This window comes from Ambystoma mexicanum, chromosome 1p (genome assembly GCF_040938575.1).
Source record: "Ambystoma mexicanum isolate Mex_15411 chromosome 1p, UKY_AmexF1_1, whole genome shotgun sequence".
Taxonomy (NCBI): domain Eukaryota; kingdom Metazoa; phylum Chordata; class Amphibia; order Caudata; family Ambystomatidae; genus Ambystoma; species Ambystoma mexicanum.
In genome coordinates, this window is record NC_090921.1 from 1,086,528,615 (window position 1) to 1,086,555,290 (window position 26,676).

The 26,676-nt window shown below is 43.9% G+C and overlaps 1 protein-coding gene across 2 annotated transcripts in view; it reads left to right on the forward strand.

Moving 5' to 3' along the window:
* Positions 1–26,676, forward strand: part of TOMM40L (translocase of outer mitochondrial membrane 40 like) — a 740,875-nt gene that overhangs the window by 305,892 nt on the left and 408,307 nt on the right. For both annotated transcript variants that reach the window (XM_069604678.1, XM_069604679.1), the window contains one exon: positions 9,072–9,173. In XM_069604678.1, coding sequence (XP_069460779.1) covers positions 9,072–9,173 — 102 coding nt within the window. The remainder of the gene's footprint in view (positions 1–9,071; positions 9,174–26,676) is intronic.

Consider the following 26,676-nt stretch of genomic DNA (forward strand, 5'->3'; position numbering starts at 1 on the left):
TGAACAAATAAGTTGCTAATAGCCCTTTTTCCTTTCATTGCCAGTGTCATAAAGCGGAGGAAATTGTCAAGATACAGCCCCATCCAAGTAACTCATGAGCTAACATGTTTGGTTTGCGGATCTGGTCTTAGTGTTGGTGAAGATCCACCTTTCTATACAAATGGATAGTCTACTGGACTGTTTCTTGATCTCTTCCCTCAATCCCTGATCTTCATTGCTTGATAGCAGAGGTCTTGATTTATGGTACATAACACATCCCACAGAACAAGATTTAATACAAAAGCAACTAACTATGATTCTACTATGGTACATAGGCAAAGGAAATTAATCATGTGGAAAATGTGCCTTCAGTTACTTCCCACCTGGACGGATCAGGGTTTCAATTTGACCCAATCCGGTCCTATTTAGCAACCACCAGGACAATTTTAAGTTAAATGTTAAATGTTAAAGGTATTTGTACCGCGCACCGTCACCAACGGAATTGGTCCCCAGGCGGTCTGGCGGATCTGTAAATGATAAGGTGGGATGTGTTAGTGAGGTGAAGAGGGAATAGGATAGTGAGAGGAGTGGTGTTCTGTTGGCAGCTTCAGCTCGATATACACCAGATACTGAGCTTTGGTGCGGGTATTGGATCGGTGTCAGTCCGCGTGTGCTGTTGCTCCGGCTTATGTGTTGTTGCAGTGTTGTGAAGTGTGTGCGGTTTGTTGTGCGAGAGATGGTTGTGTGAGTTTTTTGAGTGAAATAAGTATGGAGAGTTTGAGCTTATATTGGTTAGTGGGTTACCTGACCTTTAGCATGCTAACATTTGCAGTTCTATCCAAGTCTGGACAAGCTAGTAATCACAATTCTATCTAAGTCTGGACATGCTAATATTCACAATTCCATCCAAGTCTGGACATGCTAGTATTCACAACTCTATTCAAGTGTGGACTTAGATGCTAATATTCACAGATTCTATCCAAGTCTGTACATGCTAATATTCACAATTCTGTCTAAGTGTGGACATGCCAACATTCAAAGTCCTATCCAGATGCGACGCAGGCCAACATTCGCAATTCGATCCAAGTCTAGGCATGCTAGTATTCACAGTTCTATCCAAGTCTAGGCATGCTAATATTCACAATTCTATCCAAGTGTGGACATGCTAATATTCACAATTCTATCCAAGTCTAGGCATGCTAGTATCCACAATTCTATCCAAGTCTGGACATGCTAATATGCAAAGTCCTATCTAGATGTGACGCAGGCTAATATTCACAACTCTATCCAAGTGTGGACTTGGATGCTAATATTGACAGATTCTATCCCAGTCTGGACATGCTAATATTCACAATTCTATCTAAGTGTGGACATGCTAATATTCACAATTCTATCTAAGTCTGGACATGCTAATATTCACAATTCCATTCAAGTCTGGACATGTTAATATTCACAATTCTATCTAGGTGTGGACATGCCAATATTTACAATTCTGTCCAAGTCTAGGCATGCTAATATTCACAGTTCTATCTAAGTCTGGACACGCTAGTATTCACAATTCTATCTAAGTCTGGACATGCTAATATTCACAATTCTATCCAAGTCTAGGCATGCTAATATTCACAATTCTATCTAAGTCTGGACAATTCTAAGTGTGGGCATGTTAATATTGAAATTTCATCTAAGTGCGGCACTTGTGGACCTTGACAATTAAGTTAGTATGTAATGCAAGGCAACTTTGACAATCCTGTCATGACTAAGTTCAGTCTGATGGTCACAAATCTTTGAGTGTAACTGGTGTGAGTCTATGGCAGTTTTATGTTAATGGAGGTAAGATAGAGTGGCAGGGGTTTTCTGGAGTAGAGTGATTGCTCCACTCCCCACCCATGCCACACTCACAGTTTTTGTTGGTGTCTGTTGACTGCTGGCTTTATTGGCTTCCCCTGCGGACACCTGCAGACACATCTTGGAGCCACCAATGTTGTAGCCGCCAATGTTGGAGCCGCCCTTAGGGTCCTTAGCCGCAGGGGCTGCTGGACAGAGGGCTGCCCTGGGAGGGTTCATGATATGTGGCCAAGACACCAATCATGGTGCAGGGGAGGGTTGGGAGGTGAGATTGGGCTGGGGAAGGGGGGGGGAGGAGGAAGGGGACTGGAGCGCCGAGCGCTTCCATTTTAAACACTTTTGCAGTGTTTGGAAGCGTTGTGGGGCATCTGGGGCACACTCACCTTAGCCAAGTCTTTGGTTGAAGTGATCAGTGATGTGTATGTTTCCACTTTGAAAGCTTTTGTTGAGCATCTTTTTTAATTGATTTTTGATTGTATGCCTCTGGTTTCAAGGTCATATCCCTGTTTGGGACTTTGTGTGTCTGCCTTTGGTAGCTGACCATGTAGAATGTTGTTTGTCTAGTTTTATGTCACTTCTATTGATAGGGCCAGTGTTATAGTTTCTCTCATGTTCCAAGCGGTCTACAGTTTTACATAAACAAAAAGTGGTTTTACATACCAACCCTTTTTTCCTTTCCAAAATATTGTGTTCCATGTGAATTGAGAGATGAATTGCCCTTGTTCTTTTCCAACTTCAAAGTCAAAAGTAGAAAGGACCCTGTACGGTCTTAATTTTATTTAGACTATCTAGTGCTATACACTCCACTAAATAGATTTTCATCACATTTGTCCTTTATTGCCCATTTGGTGGTTTCCTATATACTGGAATTATGAGCTCATCTTCTTGTTAGGTCTCCGTTTCATGCAGTTAGTGCGAGTGACACCTGTCACTTTTCAGCATTATGATTCTTTTGAGGTCATTTGCAAGCAAGATACTTGGACTTCAGCACATGCATTTTGGAAGCATTGTATCACTGATTCGGCATCTAAGTCTGATGGCTCTAAGGAAGGCATGGTATCAAATCAGCGGCACGGCCATGGGGGGCACCATGGCTCCAGCGTATGCCAATTCATTCATGTTAAAATTTGAAGAGGACCACATATCAAACATCCAGTTTGCCATCAGTACATTACAGTACATTAAGCATTGGGGCAGATACATTGACGATATCTTCATAGTGTGGACTGGTCCACACATAACTCTAGACTCTTTCTTGGGATACATCAACTTGATAGATGAAAGAATTCAATTTACACATGAAATAGGCCATCCTAGTGATTCCAAATGTACCATCATTCAACACAGAAGTTTATCACAACCAACTGACAGAAACAACCTTCTCCACAGGATGAGCTTTCACCCAACAGCTACAATACGTAGTTGGCCATATAGCCAACTGCTATGTATTAAAAGAATCACCAGCATAGATTCTAAATATACGCAATAAAAAGAAGAACTGTTCTGCAAATTCAAAGCACGAGGCTTCAAAGAAGATGAACTGAAACTGGCTGTAGAGAAAGCAGATACACAAGAAAGAACCCATCTACTGGAGACAAAAGTATCCAACAGCAAAGCGAATCCACTGGTTTTTGTTAGCAAATAGTGTTCAGTCATCTAAAATCAAGAAGTCAATCCTCAACCATTGGCCGATGCTAACCTGCGATGAGAAATTCCAGAATCTGTTTCAAGGAAGACCTGTCTTTGCTAATCAACGGAGCAGTAACCTGAGGGATCTGTTGGGTAACACCAAACCCAAAACAACCAAGAAAGTGCTGTCAAAAAAACAAGGGACATTTCCTTGTATGTCGTGTAGCAATTGCAATAACATTACTAAGGGCAATACAGTCCCACACCCCAGAACTGGAGAAAAAATTAAAGTAAAGGACTATTCTACTTGCATGTCAAAAGGAGTCATATACTGCATCAAATGTCCTTGTGGCCTATTGTATATTGGACAGACTAGCAGGAAGGCACGAGTAAGATGGAATGAAGATGAATAAAATGTCAGAACCAATAACCAACACTCACCAATTGCTAGACATTTTAACCAAGCAAAGCATCAGATAGCACAAATGCGATTCCAAATTCTCGAAGTAGTGCAAATGAAGAACATTAACACAAGCGCTACCAAAAGACTTGAGCAACGTGAATCATATTGGATCGAAAGACTCAATACGGTATCGCCCTGAGGGCTTAATGAGGAACTGAATCTATACTGCTTTATATGAAAGAGTCACCATCCAGTTGATTTTGCCTTTTCTTAACTTTTTCTCTTTCTTTCACAGCAAATGCATTTAGTAACCAATGTCACTGGCTGTTGTCAAGCCAGACATAAGACCCTAAAACATGCCATAAGTGGTGTGCAGCTAGAAGAATGACATTGATGAGAGTGGCACAATACTGCAAGTAACTGCAAGGAATGATTGGTTTAGTTTCTAGTACCTGTGCACTCTGTCTCTTCTTAGATAGATATATTTGTTTAACATATGCACATAACCCAACAGGACCCATATGTTGAACATCAGGATGAGTCAATGACTTTTCATCTGAACCTCTCTATTGCGTTTTGCATAAATACATTTGGTACTTACGGTTTTCAGATGTTTGAAATATGTCATGAAATGTTTATTATTAGATCTATATTCTTTTGTAATCCTTTTAACTTACAGCCCATTATATCCGACATAACAATTTCTTTTGGTTTAATGTCAGGTTTAGATGACTCCATTAGACTTATTCACTCTTTTTCATTACCTTGTTTGCTTTCATTCTGTTAGATGCACTGCAAAAAGATGTGACTGTCTATTGTAAACTGTTTGTGCACCTGCGTACATTTTGTCAGCATCATAGTTACTCTAATAATCATTACCCGCAATTTACACCCAATAATTTGCTGCCATTATATACATTAACAACAGCGCATTGTTACGCTATTATGTAAATATTCCATACACAAGCATTTCTTAGATAACGCTTGCGCTCTACCAGCACACTACCGTTGTTTCTCTCTACTTGCAACTCCGCGCTGATGCTTTTCTTGTCAGTATCCTAGTATTTTTGGCCTTCAGTAACCGCTGATTCATACATAACTAAGCCCGTTGTCGCGTGTCTTTAGCCGCAGACACTATTGGCTTGTTTCCATGACTCGATTCAACATTAGCGTAACATCACGTTACTACGTCACGCGTCTAACAAAAGCGTCTCCATGACAACGCTTGCACTCATTCACTAACAGCTCGCGGCCAGATCAACACCGCGTCTGACTGTGTCTCCACTTTCATTTCAACACTACGGGGTAGGTTAACTATTAATGTGTATTTATGCCCATGCATTCGTGTATGGCTAGCTAGTGAATTCCATTCTGACACTCAGATTTCCCTTGCTTGACAGGCAGGATTATTTGCGCTCTGGTAGTTTTTTCAGAGTGTAAGCATACACGCACCTAGCTTACAGCAAAGCTGCTGACAGCCTTAATGGCTTACATCACATTCCTGCAATAGAATGAAGAAAGCCTTATCTTCTTATGAGGTAAGCTTTCTGAGTGTTATACCAGTTTACTTTAAGTAATATTAGGCATGTTTAGATATCTTACCACAGCATCTTTCCAACCTATTTCTGCAGATGGGCTTGCCATAAGTGAAATTACATTGGAACAAAGGCTTTTAACAAGCAGTACATGCAGCAAGACTAGTAACGTGTGTGCCATAATAGTTTCTAATATAGCAATATATACAGGCAGGTATGTGTTCCTTTACCGTCATAATGCAGGATGCAAAATTGCAATTCTAAACGGAATGACTATTGTTTGTATGTTGATGTAAGTATTTGGGTCGCATTTAAAAAGATGAGACTTGAATGTTTCATAAATACACAGCTGGGTATTTTCAGACTACTCGAGATTGTATTCAGAAACTAGTAGGATATTTCCAATACTTCTGAATTCTGGAAAATAATGGCGTGACTTATGGCTTGATGTGAATGGAAACATTATGAGGTAATTAGTAACATTATTATGATGTAATAGTGACAGGGACAGACATAAATGCAGGTTTTTGCTCTACGTGGGATGGTTACTTGTGGTAAGCAGCTAAATGTATTTATACAAGGACTCGATATGACTGTTTTTTCTTGTTTTCTCTGTTTGTGTTTTTTCCTTGCACTACAGAAATTCGCCCTGATGAAGGACCAACTATAGGTCCGAAATGCATTGGCATATTATTTCTGCTGCTTCTTCTTAATAAATGAAGTAAAGAAGTCATTTACTAAAAGTTCTGTTTCGGACATATTTCTTTCAAGAACATTGGGTGCCTTTTGAGGCACAATTATCTACAATTTATTTTATCCACTATATATGAATGAACCCAATATCCTTCAGTAGTTTTCACTACAATTGGCGACCCGAGGTCTGATGATAATTTTTTCTCATCCGACCCCTATGCAACACCCTGTATAGTGTATACTGGTTTACTTGGTGACGCCATTAATCGCCTGCTCTAACTAATTAAGAGTCATACGAATGCAAGACAAACTCAGCGGTGCCCGCCCTAACCACTTTTTCTATGGTATCAAAGTAAGACACCGACAAGTGATCACAGTTCAAGGGTGTTTATTAAACTGCAAGATGGGTGAGATAAATGCCTAATCGAAAGTCTAAGATGGAAGCAAGCTACAACCATCAAATAATATTAATACAGTCCTAGTGGAGTCTAGTCAAATAAAAAGGGCCTATGCTAAAAAACCTATTGCCAATCCTTACTGCTATGCTACGCAAATAGTGTGGGATAATATTCACAAGAAAAGAAAGAAGTGTTCACAAAACGATAAGTCAGGATGTTATGGCCGGGGTCTCCCTTCCCTGTGTTTTTTAGCATGGGACAAGGCGGGACTCTTGACCACAGCACACTACTGGGTTCTCTGGCCCAAGCTTACAGTTCCATTCCTCTATATCAGGGTCTTCAGTGCCCAAATCTTTTCTCATGCAAGTCTATTTCTTCAGAGGGCCTGATATGCCAAAAACAACAAATAAAAGTTCCTTCTGCTAATCTTCATGTCCGGTGATTACCCTTCACCCTTGGATCCCTCTCAGCCGGGCTCCTATCCTTCTCTGTCATTAGCCTCCCTCAGTCGGGCTCAGACCAACCACTCATTGTGGACATCCCTCAGTCGGGTTCATACTTGTCACAATCTAGTTCACTTAGCTTCTTCACAATTTGGAATTCACTTCCCTTAGCTTTTCTCTTGACATCCCTCAGTCACGTTTACTACCCCCTTTCAATCACAATCTCCCCATTTTTAATATTCAAAAATCACAATGTCCTTTAAACAACCATCTAGTTTTAGTTAGGTCCCCCTCATCCAGGCTCAGTCCTTCCAAAGCACTTGCCAATTTTAAACAGAGACTTCCTAAGGGCGATCACGTCTCGCCAGGTCACACTGTTTGCCTATGGCAAGTGCGGGTTTCACAAAATCGCAGTTCGCGAGGCGTTCCCCTCAGCCGGGCGAAAATGCTTGTTTCAAAATTCCCTCAGTCGGGTTCACAATTTCACAATCATCAAAACTACTTCTGCAACATGTCAAGGACTTTTGATTGTACGAGGGGTTTGGCTTGACCCCTGTATGACCACCTTGACACCTCACGTGGGCCTTCCATATGGCCCCTTGGTACTTGTAGTTTCAATACTTTTGTAATTCCACATTCTCTTTGTTCAGGAGAGGGGTACCAGCTAGACGTTCGAATGAGCGCCCCTGTGTCGCCGGACCACTCTCTGGTACCAAGTTCATTCACAAAAAGAGCTCTGTCCATTAATCTTCTTAATTTTGCCACTTCAACCTTGAGCCTAACACAGTCCGGACCACTTATCAAGTTCTTCTGACTCACCGGCTGTGCTGAACTTGTTGGCGTTTCTTTTGCTGCTGGAGTCAAGGACGGTACTACGATGGGTAGGGTTCCATGTACTGCTGACATCCGTCACAACATTCGCCAACTGCGATTCTCGGTTTTATGTTTCCTTTGATGGAGGCTTTGCAGGTCTGGGTTGAAGAGGGCAAGGGCAACTTCCTCCTTGATGTCCTTTCCAGTCTCGCTGCCTATCTCCTCCATTTGAACTGCCGTCCTGGAATAACTGCTTCCTCGTGCGTTCGGCCTTGCTCAGAGTGTGCTCTCGTGCTCCGCCTTTTATCCCTATGAGGAAGGGAAAGGGCAGTCAGGTGTGTGTAGTTGTCGGCAATTGCCTGACTCTTGTGTTGTGACATGTCAGGTAAACGGCTCTGGTCTTAGTCCGTTGTCGCTCACAGTGTGAGAAAGTGTTGTGTTGGAAAAAGAGGGGTATAGCTCCTAAATATCCTGCGGGGTTGGACGGGGAAAAGGTATCATAATGAAGGGGATATCACACCTAACCTTTCGGTGTACCACTTCCACTCCCCGAAGAGCCCTCATCCAGGTGATCCTCCCACACTAATCCACCCCAGGAACTGGATGCAATAGTGATGGCCGTGTCCTGGCCACCTGCATGACAGATCCCCGGGGACTAGCAAGTGAGACACCTTCAGGATTCTCACATGACCAACTTAGTAAAATCATTACTGGCACTTAAAATGATATTGTTGCATCTTCCCTTAGGTTTTGGGGGTAGGAGGCATAGGTGTACCCTAAGTAGAAGTTAGTCACTGTAGTTACCTTTGTAGGGATAGACTTAATACCCTTTGCTGTAGATGTTCCTGTCCACAGGCCCACTCTGTCTGTGCTACTAATGGTATATTTGGAGAGGCACTGCAATCCGTGGCACCACTGGCACTAATGGTGGCCTAATATGTACTTATGCATGTGCCAGGGGATCTCAAATGTTTAACTTGATGCCCTGCAGTAAATATTCCTATCTTCTGTCCTTTGACCAGACTATCCCAAGTGGACCGCTCTAGTGACCTGCAATGTGCACCTCACTTAAAGAATCCGACAACAGGTTCCTTTATTAGTGGAATACTTTGCTCCTTTATTAAAAGAAGCATACAACCTCTTTAATGAAAGCTTTGCAGAATTTTTTGTAAAGAGAAGGTGTAGGTGGGGCTCATTTACTCCCCATTAGTAAAAGGCCATTGCCCTGCTCTTATCTCTAAATATTTGTTTGACCGCTCCATTTAATTTTGTTAAGGTTTCCTTTTCAAGCTGCGCACAGTTCTGACCTCTTCCTATTTTTGTTTTTATTAAGGTGTTTCCAACCCTCATCGGTGATATTGACAATACAGGCAGCCTCCATGCTCAAATCTTGCATCTTGTGACTGATCGCATACGAACCAAAAGTGTCTTCCAGGTAAGCCAGATTTGGTAAGCCACGAAATCGTTGCTATATTTTAGATCTTTTATTGTTTCACAAACACACAAAGAAAGAAATGTTTGTTAGAATTAGTGACCAAACCTTCAATTAATGGAATATATAAACACTAATAGAAGCAATCATGTTCCCAGAGAAAGGCAACTACAATATATCTGTTCTGGCACAGGCATAAAGAAGCATTCATACTTAAGTTTTTGATTATTAGGCCCTGGTCAGTAGTGGTCAGAATGCATTACCATGTCATGGGCTCAATTGTAGCGCCTCGGTTGTACTGCTGGGTAGGTACCCAGTGGATCACTTCATATTGTATTCCGTGCTACTCGACACCTACAGAATGCATCAGTTTCAGCAGATAAGCCAATGACTCAGACTAGAGAACCCTTTAACACAACAGAGCTGGCTTTAATGTACACTTATCAGCAGTGTTAGAAATGATTCACTACTCTGTCTGGCTTCATCCTCTGGTGCTTTCTGTATTGTTGCTATGTAGAGCATTCGTTTCATCCCAAACTTCATGGTAGAATTAGGCACTATAGTTAGCAAAGTACACTACAGAGAGTCAATGCAGTATTGATGCCTACAAGGGTCACCATTCTTACATGGCGGGGTGCATTGTGATTGTTTGTGATCGGCATTGTCTGTGAAAGGATATGATGTTTTTGAAAGCTAAGTCCTGTCTGTTGTTTTCTTTCCAATGGCCAACAGAAATGGAAGCCATGTATTCAGACACTTAACCCCAGTATTCCAGGTGTTCCTATCCCAGCTACAACAAAATGCTTCTGGAACAGAAACTTCCAGGCCCCCAGCAATGGTGATGGAGAGGGAATCCATCAGTCGCTGTATGCTTGATTAGAAGGTGGTTACTGACTCCACTAAATCCCTGCAGATACATAAGAAGACACAAATCAGTTTGTAAACATCCAGGACCACATAACCCTTCATATTGTCCCACATGCATTGAACAACCTTCTCCTTACCTGCCCCGTCTCTGTTTTCACAATGGAGACTTAACTAGGACAAAGAGTAACTCTGTTGCGAGACAGGAGGTGCTAAGGTCCATATTCCAACTGGACGATGGAAAACAGTAGAGCGCCATCTTCCACTCCTTAGGATTTATTTTGAGGCTATAACAATGTCAGTCTTATCCCCACCATCCTAGTAAAATACTTCTCAGAGTTAACAGACTCTCCTTTCCGTTTAGCATATTACAACATATTATTTGTTTTGTGTTCATCAGTGTTTTGTGATAGACACCTTTTTATGGGCCAGCTGTGGTGCCGGGACACTAACAATTGCTGTAAAGAGCTATCTGAGGATGGAACTCAATGGATCTCTCAGGGCTGCCTTGACCCAAACAACCTCCTTTGCGAGACAGCATCCCAAGTAGATGGTGATAGAAACAATTAAAGATGTTTACAGTATGGACAGAACCATGCAAGGCAAACACTTGCTCTTACAAACAGTTCCCTAGAATAGACCCTTTCCTTAGTCAGATACATAGGCTTAGTATTCCCCTCTCTCCTCTGTGTCACCAGAGTGGATGGGTTTAATTGACAATGTTGTAGACGGACGGCAGATCCCAGCTACAGTGGTGAAGAAGCACTGCTCATGTACTACTCATGTAAGGGCAGCCCCTGGCTCTGCATAGATACCTTGCACACTCATACATTCTAAGGTGCTCACCTGTACAATCAAAAACAATCCCCAATTATAGCAGTAGAGATTATCTGGAATGGGGGAGGGTCATTCTTGTTGGTAAAGAAAATTCCTACGGCAAGAGGAAATAGGAATTGCTCGCTGCTAGGCATTTGAGACTTTATTGAGCCTAAGAAGACAACCTGCAATCAGAGGCTGTCATTATTTGCACTAAGAGAGCCAAGAGAACCAAGGAGTATACTGCACAATATCCCTGGGACTAGGACTGAACTCCAAAGCCTACTGGGCATGATATCCCTGAGATTATGAGTGAGCCAAGAAGTCTGTTCGGCCCTAAATCCCTTTGACCATGTGTATTGTATGGGGTTTATGGATAAGGACACTAGTTCCTTTAGAATAGGCCCTTTTACTCTTTTACTGTTTTACTGCTCCAACCTGACCGCTTCAGTACGGCTGCCCTTTTTAGTTATAGTTAAAGCCCTTAGGTCCAGGCCTCATCCCATTCCATACCTCATAAGAAACTACCAGAAAATATTCAGTAGGCTGAACTTAAATCCTTCCTATAAAGGCTGGAAAAAGCCAGAGGAACTAGTAACTACCACTCCTTTGTCCAGTCCTATGCGCTGTTTCATCAACAAACCGGTTAGGCAACCCTGTTGTATTTTTGGAGAAATTGTACAATAAAAACCTTCATTTATGCCACCCTAATCCGCTAAATTTGTACCCAGTCTACTAAAGTTATTGCACTATATTTTCTATGTCACAATAGTACTGCTGGTGTCACATCTTTACACTTGCTCTTCTACGCAAGAGTCAAAGGTTAGTCTTTCCAGCATTGCACAGCAGGGCTATTGCTTGTGTTAATTTGATATACAGTCGGCTTAGAGAGAGTATTCAACCATGACGGAACAGTCAGACCGAAGTTCCTCCTTTGATCTTCAGCTGCAAGGTTGAGACAGTGTGATGCTGTTTGGGTGCACCCTGATTGAGCTAGATAGTATCAGGAACTGTACTGGTTTGCTGCTGTTCTCCACAGCCTTTTATAGTGTCATGTAAGGCCAGAGATTAGAAAAACTGAGGTCTAAGGGTGAGGAGGATGTAGGTGCCGTGCATTGTCCCCAAATAGCTGCAAGGAAAACACAGTGGTTAATATACATGAATATCTCTAATCAAAACATATTTCCAATATACTTAATATACGTAATGGCCACCAATTGATTTATCCCTCGTCTTCCCAGTATTACCGCCGGTCTGCGAAGTGGATTCCCCCACCATCTAAGCATGATCTGCCATTCCCAACCCTGATGGAAGCTACGCAACAGCCCATAACAGTGTGCTCCTGGACCAGCCTCCCACGTGCCGCCTTGAAGCTCTGAGGTCTGGTTTGGGACTCAGAGGTTTAGAGAGGCCTGACATTGCGTGGCGCAGGGAGACCCACCTACCTCTCTCTGCTACAGGGCAGTGGGATGAGCCACTGAAGAATGGCCCTAGATGTTCAGTGGTTGGTGGAGCCTGTGCTGGGCCTGTGGAGCGGACCTGTCTCTGCGTTCATTTCTGCCCCTCATCTACAGCACCGGGAAGTGGCGTAGCAAGAGCAGGGCCTGTGAAGCGGACCAGTCTCCCCTGATCTCCGGCGCCGGGAAGTGCTAGTCCTGTACCTGTATCAAGTTTTAGTAGAGCGTCCCGTGAACCACTGTTTGCCCGATCCTGCACTACGGTTCTGAAGAGTGTGCTGCAGATAACCACCTGACTCTGAGAGGGCGGTAGGGACCTCCACTTGGATCAAGTGCCAGTTACATTCTATGAGCATACGAGTCCCCAGGGGGTGTAACTGGTCCAATCCTTTAACCTAATCTTTTAACCTAAATTAACAAGGAGCGGTTAGCCCCCTCCACCCTGCTGGTGCCCTTGCTATATTTTGAGTACTGTGGCCTTTGATTGCTCTCCTACCCGGTAGATGAGGGCAGCATTCCATTTGAAGAGCTAGTGGACAGAATCCTATGGTATCCTCCCATTTTCTAGCACATTCTCTCCCCGATCTAACCAAATTTAGATATAAATAGCTTGAACATATTTCCAGAGAAAGAGACTGGATCACATCTTAACTCATCTGGATGCCAACAAAAAATATCTTCCATGAAAGCAAAGACGATTTCACCATTTTGGTCACCAGATAAAAACAGAACACAGTTCATGGAAAGAAGTGAGAAGGGGGCAAGCCTAACTGGCTTGCATCGTATTCTGTAGAAGCACATTACACCCCACTAAGCAAGCAAGATCTTCAAGTCCTTGAAAGCGGAATTAGCCCTCATGCTGAAGTCTGAAATATAGAATGCAACAGAGGACATTCATATCTCTTTGAGCTTTCCAAAGATTTTAAACAGATACTCAAATGGCAGATACCGAAACTGCTGTACATTCCCTGCAAGAAGACATGATTTGCTTACAAGGTGAAATAGAGGAGACCAAGCATAATATGAATCTACTGACATCAACTATTGAGGATTTTTCGGTAGACTGGGCCTTCTTCTGGGCAGTTTTAGTGAGGATGGGCCTGACATTTATCGGCTGGATACAATTGCTGTATGGTTCACCAACGGCACTGGTTAGGGTGAATGATCGGCTCTCGGCTCCCTTGCTTTATCGAGGGCGCACGAGGCAGGGATGTCCTCTCTCTCTCCCTCTTTGCATTGCTAATAGACCCACTAGCCGAAACAGTGAGAAGTGACGCTGTGTTTCGGGGTATTGGAGGGCTGGATGGTCATATAGATAAGATCTCACTATTTGCCGATGATGTGCTCCTATATGTGAGCAACCCTGAGTGGACGGTACCCAGAGTGGGTCTCTTCCTATGTGTCAACGACAACTTTAGTGGCATATGGATTAATTGGGGGAAGTCTGCATTTTTAGTTGTCACAGGAGGACAAGACGATCATGCGCAGTGAGAAGAAATCTTACCCACTAGAAAAACGTTTTGATACTTGGGAGTTATGATAACGGGTCCCAGGATGAGTTCCTTCAGTTCGACTGGGATCATTTGGTAGCTGATTTCCTGTGGGAGGTGTAGAGGTGGGCTATATATCCTACAGGCCTCACCTAATGAGATACCCTAGGGGAATTCAACAAAGTGTATAAGGGGTTGCGGCACTTGCTCTGCGGGATGACTCCTGTAAGGGTGCAGAAGTAGACGCGAGACACAACGTTGGCAAGCTTGTTGGCATAAACATTTATTTTAACAGAAAAATGAGGAAGAACTCAATATGTTCCTATAACTAAGAGGGGTTGCCCTGCCTCAAACAAAACTAAGGATGATATTGGAATGTCCGTCAAAATCAAGTAATCCACTGTCCTGTGTCCCATACCTATTTCTGTCCCTTACCCTTCCAAAGAAAACTATAGGATAGGTTACAACCTGATTCCAGAAGGGTGGCTCCCTCTTTCTGGATGGGTTTACGCAGTTTGTAAATGATGGCGGAATATCCTCCTTCCCCTGGCCCTCACTAGGCTTTTCTGTATAGTTCTACAAAGATAGGGGGAGGGTTTTCCTTCCCCAGGCCTTCGCAGGTGATTCTTTACACTTTAACTAAGGTGGGGTAAATGCCTCCCTTCCCCAAGCCTTTCTTAGGCTCTCTTTTAAATAATCTCAGTGATGTCTGTATTTTTACCAGAGGATATGTCGTTCCTCCTCTGGTCTTCTCTTGACTTTTGCCAAACGATATTTCGAATGGATTGTGTCCTCCCACATATTCCTCATCTTATAATCATTATCTCCAACTTCGCTGCTTCAGAAAAAAAATTCTCGCCAGAGGGCACTGTGCTTGTGGTCGTGGCGTCGATTGTCCCTCGACGGATTCCGTACTCTGTTGATGTCACCGATGGTATAAATTGCTCGAGCCGCGCCATTTGCTTCAGTTCCGTTTTTCCGATCGCTTCGCAATCGAGAACGGAGCGCTTGAGATTTTCTGTGAAGAAAATGTCGTCTTCGACTCCTTCAACACCCAAGACTGGGTTCAAGAAGTGTGTAGATTATGGATCGAAAATGTCGATCACGGATCCTCACCGGGTTTGTCTCTGGTGTCTCGGTTCTAGTCACCGAACCGACGACTGTGGTTCCTGCCAATCGATGACTGAGAAAGCTCTTTGTGAGAGGAGAGGTAAACTGTCAGTGGGGAGGGAAGCCTCTAAAAAGGCTATGTCCAAAAAACATAAAAAAGTGACTGATTCGAAGGAATCTGATCCCCATAGGCATTCCAAGAGATCTCGATCTAGGAGTAGATCGAGAAATTCTTCTTCCTCGTCCAAAAAAATGAAGAGGAGACATAGATCTCCCTCATCATCATCTTCTGAGTCGACTGCAGAAATTCGATGTCCGACAAAATCTGATTCCCCCAGAAAATGGGAGAAATTTCGTAAAAAGATGATGGAGGTATTCGAGAATGCGGCCTGACCCCCTCGAATGAACCTCGGAAAAGCCATACCCCTAAAGTCGCTCCATTGGACGACAAAGGGAAGTCTAAAACTGCCATGGTAAAAACCAGTAGTGTCGATGATACTCAAAAAACTTGAGTCGACGCCAAGTCGTCGACGACTCTTCGAGAGTCGAGCACCTCTCCGGTGCTATATAAAAAACATAAGTCATCGAAGGCTTCGGCAACTTCATCGACGCCAACGGCGTCGATCGTTTCGGCATCGAAACCAAAAACAACCTCGACGCCTGTATCAAAGTCATCTTCCAAGTCATCGAAGATTCCTTCGACAACTTCGAAGGATTTTTCCATTTCTTCGACACATATGGTAGAGGAAGAAAGGAGATTCACTCCGTTGCCCAGGTCAGACTTTTTTAAGTCCATGTCCTCAATTTATGATGAATCTGGCTTGGAGGAAGATGAAGTCACTCCTTTTGGAGTTTCATATGGCACAAAACAAGTTCCTGAGGAACTCATTGATCAAGAGTCTAAAATGAGAGACCTGAGTGACACTCTACATTCTGCCAGTGGAATTGACACCTCCCCAGAATTAGCGTTTGCCAGACCTGATCCTGCAGAACATGCAGACTCAGGGTACAGGAGTCTTATGACCAGAGTGATTGAGTATATGGGTTGGGGTAACACTTAACCAGTTTTTGAACAGGACGACATGAAAGATATTATTGTCAGAGGTCCTCAAAAAGATCCAGTTCTCCCCTTCCACAGGGCTCTTCAGAGGATGGTGGAGAAAAACTGGGAAAAACCTGAGCGCATTGCTGCTGCAGATAGTAATTTCCCCAAGAAATACAGACCAGCTGGTACGGATCCTGAATACTTAAACAGGCATCCAAATCCAGAAAGTCTAGTTATTCAGGCAGCATCTACATCAAAACAAACTGCATATCCCACTATCCCTCCAGATAGAGAGGATAAAAAAGTTGATGCCTGGGCACGTAAAGTTTTCACTTCAGCCAGCATGGCCCTTAAATTGCCAAATGTCACCTGTACCCTGGCCAGGTTTACCCATAACCTGTGGGACTGTATTTCGGCGCGGCTGATCATATTCCGGAAGGCGAGGAAAGGGAAGGCTTCCTGAATATAGTCAAAGATGGGAAGGAATCAATGGGGGAATGTCTCCAGTCTGGACTGGATACTGCTGATAGTATCAGCAGATCCATGGCTGCAAGCATTGTGATACGCAGATTTACGTGGTTGAGGAAGTCGGGGTTTGCATCAGACGTGCAAGCCAGACTCCTCAACATGCCCTTTGATGGCTCGAGGCTGTTTGGCAGTAAGGCTGATGAAAGCCTAGAAAAACTTCAGACCTCGAAAGCGGCAGCTAAATCGCTTACTGCCTCCATGCGCCAGCCTCTAAAACCCTATTCCGGCTCATCTTCCTGGAGGGGTCGCTCTTTTCGTTACTACTCCTCATTTGGTAGAGGAAGAGGACAGGCTTCTCAAAGGGGCAAAAGAAATTACCCTCGTGGTGCACGAAGAAGAGGTGCAAAGTCAACCTCAGGAGCAGCATCTTTACTCTCAGCCACCTCCAAATCCCTCTGAGACCTTGTTCAACAAAACACCAATGGGAGGCAGGATCTCTCAGCATCTGAAGGAATGGCGGGGCATTACCTCAGATGCTTGGGCACTGGAAACAGTAGCTCAAGGTTACTGTCTCCCCTTCCAAAAAAGGCCTCAGAATCATCCACCGGGAGCCAACTCTGTAAAAACTCCAGACCCGCTCCTGTTGCAGGAAATTTTAACCCTGCTAGAGAAAGGTGCCTTACAACAGGTACTTGTAGCGGAGAGGAACAGGGGTTGGTACTCCCCATATTTTCTCATCCCAAAAAAGGACAGAGGACTGAGACCCATCTTGGACTTAAGAAACTTGAATAAGTTCCTCAGGAAGGACAAGTTCAAGATGGTGACTCTTTCTCAGATCCTTCAGGCTCTCCAACTCCAAGATTGGTTGGTATCATTGGACCTTCAGGATGCTTACTTTCATGTGCCAATCCATCCAAAGCACAGAAAGTACCTGAGGTTTGCGATTGGCAACTCTCATTATCAGTTTCGGGTTCTGCCATTCGGGTTGACCTCCGCCCCGAGGGTTTTCACCAAACTGTTGGCGGTTGTGGCAGCGAGTCTCAGGAGAGGGGATATTCACATCTACCCCTACCTGGACGACTGGTTGATCAGAGCAAGTTCTCCAAAACAAGCTCAGGAACATCTTTCGATTACCTGCCACTTCCTCCACAAATTGGGCTTCTCCCTCAATTCCAGGAAGTCCCATATGATACCATCCCAAAAGCTCCAGTTTATCGGAGCAGTCTTGGATACTTCCTCGGGAAAAGCCTTGCCTCCCGAAGTGAGAGCTCTCCACATCCAGCAAATGGTAACAAAGTTCCAGAATACCCAACATCTACCGGCCTTAGATTTTCTCAGGTTGCTCGGCTTCATGGCATCCTGCATTTTCCTAGTACCAGAGGCCAGGTTGAGAATGAGATCTCTTCAATGGGCACTCAGAACTCAGTGGTCCCAGTTCTCAGGGAATTTGTCGGATCTTCTGCAAGTCCCGAGTGCAGTTGCTCAGGATCTTCTATGGTGGGCTTGCAACAACAACATTCTCAAGGGAGAATCTTTTTGGCAACTATGCCCGGAGATAACAGTAGTGACGGACGCCTCACTCACGGGGTGGGGAGCACACACCAAAGATCTGACAATCAGCGGTCTTTGGGCTCCATCGGAGTCCAAACTACACATCAACCTTTTGGAGCTGAGGGCAATCAGACTAGCGATGAAGGCCTTTCTGCCCTCTGTACAGGGAAAGAATGTCCTGATAATGACAGACAATACAGTGGCAATGTATTACCTCAACAAGAGAGGAGGTGTAGGGTCACTACCACTGTGCAGAGAGGCAATGCAGCTCTGGTTTTGGGCAATACGTGAAGGAACCTCTCTATCGGCAATTCACCTAGCCGGAGAGAAGAACACGGCGGCAGATGCTCTGAGCAGACAGAGCACGGTCTCTCACGAGTGGGAGCTGACTCAGGAAGTCCTTCTGGAGAGCTTCGCCCTTTGGGGAACCCCTCAAGTGGATCTGTTCGCCACCGCGATCAACCGGAAGTGCGATCAGTACTGCTCAAGGGAATTTCCTCAAAGAGGAGCTCTGGGAGACGCATTCGTAGTGGGGTGGAAGTTTCCACTACTGTATGCGTTTCCCCCAGTCCCCGTGATTCCTCAAGTAATCAGGAGGTTGAGAAAGTTCACGAAAACCATGATCCTAATTGCCCTGTATTGGGCCAGGAGGACATGGTACCCGGACATTCTAGAAATGGTCATCTGCCCTCCAATACATCTTCCACAAAGAGAGGATCTTCTTTCGCAAGAGGAAGGTCGGGTTCTCCATCCAGAGGTCAAGACACTCAACCTTCACGCATGGTTTCTGAGAGGTTGAGATACAAGGATTGGGATCTTCCGGATGACGTAATGGAAGTCTTGCTTTTGGCCAGAAGGCCAGCAGCAAAATCTTTGTACCAATGTCGCTGGAACAGGTTTATTAACTGGTGCAAAGATAAGGATGTGGACCCTTTTCAATGTGGCACTCCAGTGGTGCTCTCTTTTCTATTACATCTAGCCAATCTGGGGCTCCAGATAGGAACAATCAAAGGATACCTTGCTGCGCTGTTCATTTTCAAGCGCACCTTGGAAGAGGTTTCATATTTCAAAATACCAATAATAAGTCAATTCTTAAAAGGGCTTACTAACGTATACCCTCCAGTACCTTCTCATGTTCCAACTTGGGATTTAAATTTAGTACTAAAATGTTTTACTTGCATACCCTTTGAGCCTCTGGACTCCTGTCCATTGAGGCTTCTAACACTAAAAACTGTCCTTCTTGTGGCCCTATCATCAGCCCGCAGGGTTAGTGAACTTCAGGCTCTCTCATGCAAACCACCACATACTATTTTTTATAAGGATAAGGTAGTCCTTAAAGTTAAACCTTCCTTTTTACCAAAGGTAGTTTCGGACTTCCATTTGTCACAAATAATAATACTACCAACATTTTATCCTCCTCCTCATTTGGGCAATGAAGAGGAGAGACTGCATAGACTAGATCCCAAGAGGGCTCTTAGTTTTTACATCTCATGGATGTCTAAATTACGACAAGATGACCAACTTTTTGTGGGTTATACTGGTCATAAACTGGGCTTATCAGCAGCAAAACAGACCATATCCCGCTGGATCATTTTGGCCATAATTGAATGCTACAGATTGGCGGGAAAAGACCCACCAGGTGGGCTTCGAGCCCATTCTACAAGGGGAATGGCTACTTCTGCGGCTCTAAAGAGGGGAGTCCTGGCAGCAGATATTTGTTCAGCTGCAACTTGGAAAACAATGCATACTTTTATCAAGCATTACTGCTTGGATACTGCCTCCTCCAATTAGGGGTTATTTGCCAAGGCAGTTCTGCTTTCTGTCCATGAAAACTGTAATTAGTACTCCCACCTGCAAAATTGCCACTGCTATGGGAGTCTATCATAAGATGAGAAATACGTGGGAGGACACAATCCATTCGAAGAACAAGTTACTTACCAACTGTAACATTCTTTCAACTGGATGTTCCTCCCACGTATTCCTCATCGACCCTCCCATCCTTCCCCGCAGTACAGTTTACGTTTTCTTACACTTTCCTCTCACTAAGAATGTATCTGTCATGGGGCACGCCTGTGTGTACCTCCTATATGTTCATCGAAAAACAGAACTGAAGCAACTGGCGCGGCTGAAACTATTTAAACCTTCTGTGACGTCGACAGAGTACAGAGTCAGTCGAGGGACAATCGACGCCACGACCTTGAGCACAGCGCCCTCTGCTCAGAATTTTTTTTTCCGAAGCAGCGAAGCTGGAGATAACGATTTATCATACAATGAGGAATACGTGGGAGGAACATCCAGTCGAAAGAACCTTACAGTTGGTAAGTAACTTGTTCTTCTCTCTTCCTCTGGTCTTCTCTTGACTTTTACTAAAGGGACGGCTGTCTTCTGACATTTGCCAAAGGGTAGCCCTCTCTCCCCCTGGTCTTTTCTTCTCACTAGGTGTGTCCCAGACCCCTTTCTTAGGTTTATAATGTCTCTTAATCAGGCCTGGTTTACTATCCTGCCAGGCATTTTCTCGCATGTACAATTCTCCAGTTCTCTCAACATATGGAGCCCAGACCATTATCTCTTTTCTGTTTTTTTGGGGTGCTCTCCCACCCTGTATGTCTGTTTCATTTCTCTGCTCGGTCCCACTGGGACGAGGAAGACGGTACTGCACTTCTTCCCACCCACAGCCTCTAGGGGTTCCCAGCGCCTTCCCGGTCTCCCTCTGTGCACCTTCTAACTTGGGTTCCAGTCCTCGGCAACGCTGGAAAGCTTCTCTGTCTTCCCCTTGGCTCTCACTGTGTGCTCTCGGCTTTCAGCAGATCTGCCATGCTGGTTTCTCCCCACATGTCGGGTCTCACCTGGACCACTCGGTTGGCTTTGTTCCTGCCACTGGATGTTGGGTCTCCCAGCCTTCAGGTGAGTTTAGGCTCCCCTGTGCCTTTTCGGGCGCTGACTTCCTTCTCCAGCGCGTCCTCATTGTACGGCTTTGCTTCCCAGCTCAATGCTCGTCTGTGGCAGGACTGACCCTGAGGAAAGTCCTTGGTCAGTTTTTATGGTAAGTCGTCTCTTGAATCCCGGAAAGCTAGTATGTTTGTATTTGTTCCGCGTAGGGCTCTTCATTGTCCTGCACTTCTTCATATCAGTACTTGTGGCGCCATCTACTCACATACTTTTCTCACTCTTCCTCGTCACAGAATTGTCTATCTGATAGACAGGGCTAGTATGCATGAAGTAACTAACAGAAGAAAGAGGAGACATAGAGAGTGTGGATGCTTGAGCCCTATCTGTGTTGTGTGGTGAATAATCTAGGGCAGAATGGTTTTTGACATACCGGGTTCTCCCTTGATAGTCTTCCCTTCTCGCACAGTGGTCCCCTCACATGGGATCCTCCCACTGAGTACACCTTCAGGGAGAATACCGGGTAGCGTTCTCACCTCCATGGCCCCGTGAGAAGGGTCCCCCTCTGTGGGAGAAGTGATGACATCAAGAAATGTGTCACTATCCTTAAGATAGCCCTTGACATGCTAAGCAATTCAGTCTGGGAGGAGGGGGGCTAAATCTCCAAAATCTAAGGAAATATTTCTGGCCCATTCAGTTGGTACCAGCAAACTGTTTTTTTTTCTGGAGCAGGGGGGCCTGGCTGTTGGTTATGAAAGGAGTGCAAAGAAAGGGTGGCACTTCAGCCAGATTCTCTTTGGGGGTACGTATCCAGAGGAGTTCACTCAGACAGGCAAATTGGTGGTTAAGGTGTGGCAGACCTTAATGAATAAAACGAGAGACAGGAGGCTGTCTCTGGACCAGCTACTCTGGGGGTACAGACTGATCCCGGAATTGAAAGAAGTACAAGCTCGACTTAGGTGGATGGGAATAGGAGTACAAAAACTTGGAGATGTGGTACATAGGGAGGGGCTTGTGTCTTTCCCAGTCTTGAGGACCATGCATGGGGTGCCTCCCAGTATGATGTAGCATTTAAACAATTTATTTTTAATGAAATGATTTGGTTTGTTATAAAACCTTTTCATTATAACATTTACAAGCTATAAAAGAAAAATGAAGAACCTATTTTTGACTCCTGAAGTTTCTGTTTCATAGTGATTGTCCTTATCACCAGAGTTCATTCAATCAGGCAGTTGGTGACCTTCCTTTGTCATTGTATCTCTCCAAAATTGGAGGATCCTAAATGTGAGAGGTCTGTCGTCTCGACTGAGAATTAAAGCCCAGCACTGTTCTGGGTCCAGTGGTGACCTTGTTGGGACTAACATGTCTTTAAAAAGTGTTCTCATTTCATTCAGCGCCAAACAGTCCATGATGATGTGGAGAATTGACTCCACTTCATCTCGCTGTAAGCAGAATCTACACTAGCCCAACTCAGGATGCAATGTTTGGTTTTTACTAATGTTTCACGAGTGGGTAGTAGATTAAGGTGGAGTCGTAAAAACAGGTCTGATTATTTTATTTGGAAATTTTTGAAGGTACTGCGGAAGTTGTTTCAGAGGCCGCACATCAATCATATATTTCAATGAGAGTTGGTAATCCTTTTTTTTTTCCCATAGTGTAGATCCAGTTGTTTCTTTGAAGTCTTTTCTTGGCGACTTGAGGGCGGTTTATTAGCATTTCTAAGGAGATTTCTTCAATTCCATCTACTCAATTTATTTCACAGTTTACCTCTATTGACTGAATCAAACGCAAGTTTGAAGTCAATGAAGGTAGCATGGATTCCAATTCTTTGATGTATAGACTCGTCGTTCAGTAGATTTAGTACGATTAGATTCATATTAGTTCCTACATCTTTTATAAATCCAGTTTGTCTTGGATCTATTCTACCAGACACTTTTGCCCATTTAATTAGATCTCGCAACAAAAGAAAGGCGAAGATCTTGCCCAGTGGGTCAAGCAACGCGATGGGGCGATAGTTTGAAGGTGATTTTCTATCACCTCTCTTGAAAATTGGAACCAAGATGGCTGTTTTCCAGTTTGGTGGTATGATCTTATTATATGTGATGATCTCAAAAATTCGAACACAGAAATCTTCCCATGCTTCAGGCTTCTGTCGCATCATTTGATTTGTCAGACCATCCGGGCAGGGAGCACAAGATGGATTTAAGTGCTTTTTATATGAAACAGAATGTCATTGCTGTCCCAGCCTATGTTCCAATTTTCTGTTTTGTTGTCTATTGGGGCTTCAGACTGCTCATTTGTTTTTTTTTTATATAAGTTGGAGAAATAAGAAAGCCATTCTGACTCCGGGACATCAAGGATCAGTTTTTCTTTTTGTAAGACGTTTTCACTGAGTAAATTCCACAGGTTTCTGGTGTTCTTATTCCGAAGTGTGAAAAGCATGGTTTCCGCATCATTCTGAATTATCACTCCTCTTGCTGATTTCAGCCAGTTCTTGTATTGTTGCTTCAGCAGTCGGATTCTGGAGTTACGATCGACTTGTACAGAGTTCATAGTAGTTCTTATATTCTTTCTTAGTTCTTTCCAGAGCTAATTCTTTGTAATACGAATGCTGATGTTTCATTTTAACATTTGGCTGTTTCTTTCTTGTTGGTAGTTATAAAAGGTTTCAATATCCATCCATACTCTATTTTCGTGATATCCGGATCCGAAGATAGCTGGAAAATGGAGGCTAAACCTGCTACTTGTCTTTCCAATATTTGTGCCAGTTTTTAGTTCCAGGGAATGGAGGAAGTATTTTTTTAATAACTTTGTATAGACATTCCATTCAATTGACAATCTGTTATGGTCACTGGTGCTGGTTTCTTCATTAGTGAAGTTTGTGATCTCCTTAGTGATTGGTTCTGAGGTAGAGAGAATTGCCCCTTGACCAAGTTGGTTTAGGTAAAGTATCGTCCATCTGATAATTGTTCATCAAGGTCATTTGTCGCTTCTCCATTTCTTTAGACCAAATTTGTGCATGCCTTGGCAGGCACTGCTTTTCAATTTTTGTTCCTTTGTAATGAAAGAGATGGAAGTTGAAGTCTCTGCATATAATCAGGTTTAGGTCTTTATTCTTTTGCTGTACATCATTGATAGCTGCCAGAACTACATCGATGAGTCAATTGTTTTTGATCACCATGGGGTTCCAATAGATGTTAAAGATCCCCAATTTTTTTTGTAGCAGTTACATTTCCCCTTTTAATATGTGTTGTATCGGGTTGGTGCTTAATTTCCACAATTGTGTATTGAGCCCAGGAGTTAAGGTTTATGGTTTGAACAACTTGTAACATCCCATCATTCTTAATCTGCGTCAGTAATCCTGCAGCCGGACAGCCTATGGTCGATTTTATAGCAGGGTTCAAACAAGACAGGTAGCCAGCACACGTTAAAGGTTGATATAGCCATGTTTCTTGAACACAAATGATGTGGAAGCCTCGAAGCTTGTTGTTTTCATCTTGTAAATAAGGATCCCAGTCCCCTCGAGTTCCATGAACATATCTTAATTCTAGTTTGGTTAGAATTTGATAATTGTTACTGATGTTCTCTATTATTTTGTTTCTTCTTATTGCCGCGAGATTCTAATTCACGATGAACTGGATGGAAAACTGAAGTCGATCTACTAGTTCTTGTATATGTTTTCCTTCGTGTGTGTAATTTGTTTCTTGTATTTCCGACGCTTTGCTTTTGGTTGTAATCGGAGACAGAGGTCAGGGATTGATTCCTTCTATATTCCAAGTGAGACTCTTCCATAGATGTCTCATTTTTCAATGGATAATGCCTCGCCCCTTTCTCAGCTCGTTTACAGTTGAATCCAAGGTTGGCAAGATGCTTTATGTTGCTCATCACTAAATTGAAGGTGGCCACTGAGTTGAATTGGATCAGAATCATGTCAGTTCTCTCTTCATTTGGAAATTCAATTAATTTTATGTGTTTTGAGTTGATTTCCTTTAGATTTGGGATTACATGAATTAGACCGAGCATGTTATTCAGATAAAGAATAAAACCGTAATTTTTCCTTTCAGTTCGTTCAAGTATTAACTTGTCCGTTATTAAATGTCGGCGGGGGTCAACAAAGACCGGCAGTCTGAACTGCTTGTTTTTGGATTCAACAGTTATACTTGATGAATTTACAGTAGGGCGTTTTTCTAAATTGTCTATTTGTGTTGGGAATTACGTTTCCGATATATCGCTGTAGTAGATATCCTGAACTGAGAGTATTATTTCCTCGGTATTTATAGAGAGTCCTTCCGTGTATTCATCTATTATGATTATGCAAGCTTTGTCTTCATACATTGATATTTTTATTTTTTTATTTTTTTTTTTAATTCTTTTTTATTAACTTGACAGCACAACAAAGAAACAGCAGAGGGAGCCACATGGCACCAGCGCTAAGAACAAGCAGTGCGAGTATTAGACAGTACAAATGAATAAAATATGACATATTGGTAAAAGGCAGATTACAAGTTATTGCCACATACACCTTAACATGTCATTGACTAAGGGGAACCACCTTGGGAAACAGAGGGAGAAGTTGATGGTGAGGCCAAGGCAGAGATAAAGTCTCAGAATCTCGGCCAAATATCCCTCAACCTGTAGCGCGAACACTGCATCGCACCCCAGGACTGCTCGGTGTCGTGAGCCCATGTGACCGATCTAAGCCGTTGTGTATAGGTAGGGGCTCTAGGGCGGAGCCAACATAGTAATATACAGCGGACTGCCAGCAGCATGCAGAGGCCTGCCAGTTTCTTAGAGTCACGAGGCAACTGGGGGAAATCGTGGAAGAAGCAGTGCAGTGGGGTAGGGGTTATCGGGTGTTCCAGAATGTCGGACAATGTAGAGCAAATGTGTAGCCAAAATTGGGATAGCCGGGGGCAGAGCAACAACATGTGTATGTAGGTAGCCTGGTCTGCGCCACACCTGGGACAGGAGGGGGGGTGAGCATCAAACATGTGATGGAGTCTCATGGGTATATGATGATATCTGTGAAAGATTTTAAACTGGATAAGTTTAAATTTGGTGTTGTAGGAGACCTCGTGAGTACGGGCGCACATCCGAGCCCACCTCTCATCAGTGATCTCAGAGCCAATGTCCTCTTCCCTTTTGCGCCGCAGCTCGGTGAAGTGGGGGGCCGCTCTAGTTTGCAATAAGGAGTAAAGTCTAGACACCTTGCCCTTGAAGGAGAGATAGGAGCAGAGCTCCTCCACTATAGGTTCATCAGGGGGCAAGGCGGGGAAATGCGGGTATCTGGACTTAAGATGTCCACGGAGTGACGAGTACTGCAGCCACACCGAAGGTCGACGCCTAAGTGAGGGAGGAAGGTCAGACCATTCTATAAAGTTTCCCTGTTCATCGACATCGCGCAGAGACAAGAAGCCAGCAGCGGCCCAGCAAGTGACCACTGAAAGTGGAACGTGCGGAACATCAGGAAGGAAGTTCCACAGTGGGAGATCCCCGTGGAAAGGGTAGGGGATGTCGACCATGGACCAGAATTTGGACAAGGCCAGAGATGTACTGGCTACAGGATTTGCAGAGTTTGAGTCAGGGGAAATCGGTTGGAGGACCAGGGAACCGAGCACACGGTCACAGACAGTGAGCTTCTCGAGACGAACATGTGGGGGGGGATCAGTGGTATTGAACCAGAATGCAGCAAACTGTGATTGGGCCACCACCCAGTATCTGACAAAATCGGGAGCGTTAAAACCGCCCAACGCCTTAGGGGTGGATAGTGTGGAAAGTTTGAGGCGGACGGCCCAGGAGTGCCAGAGGAAGGTATTACA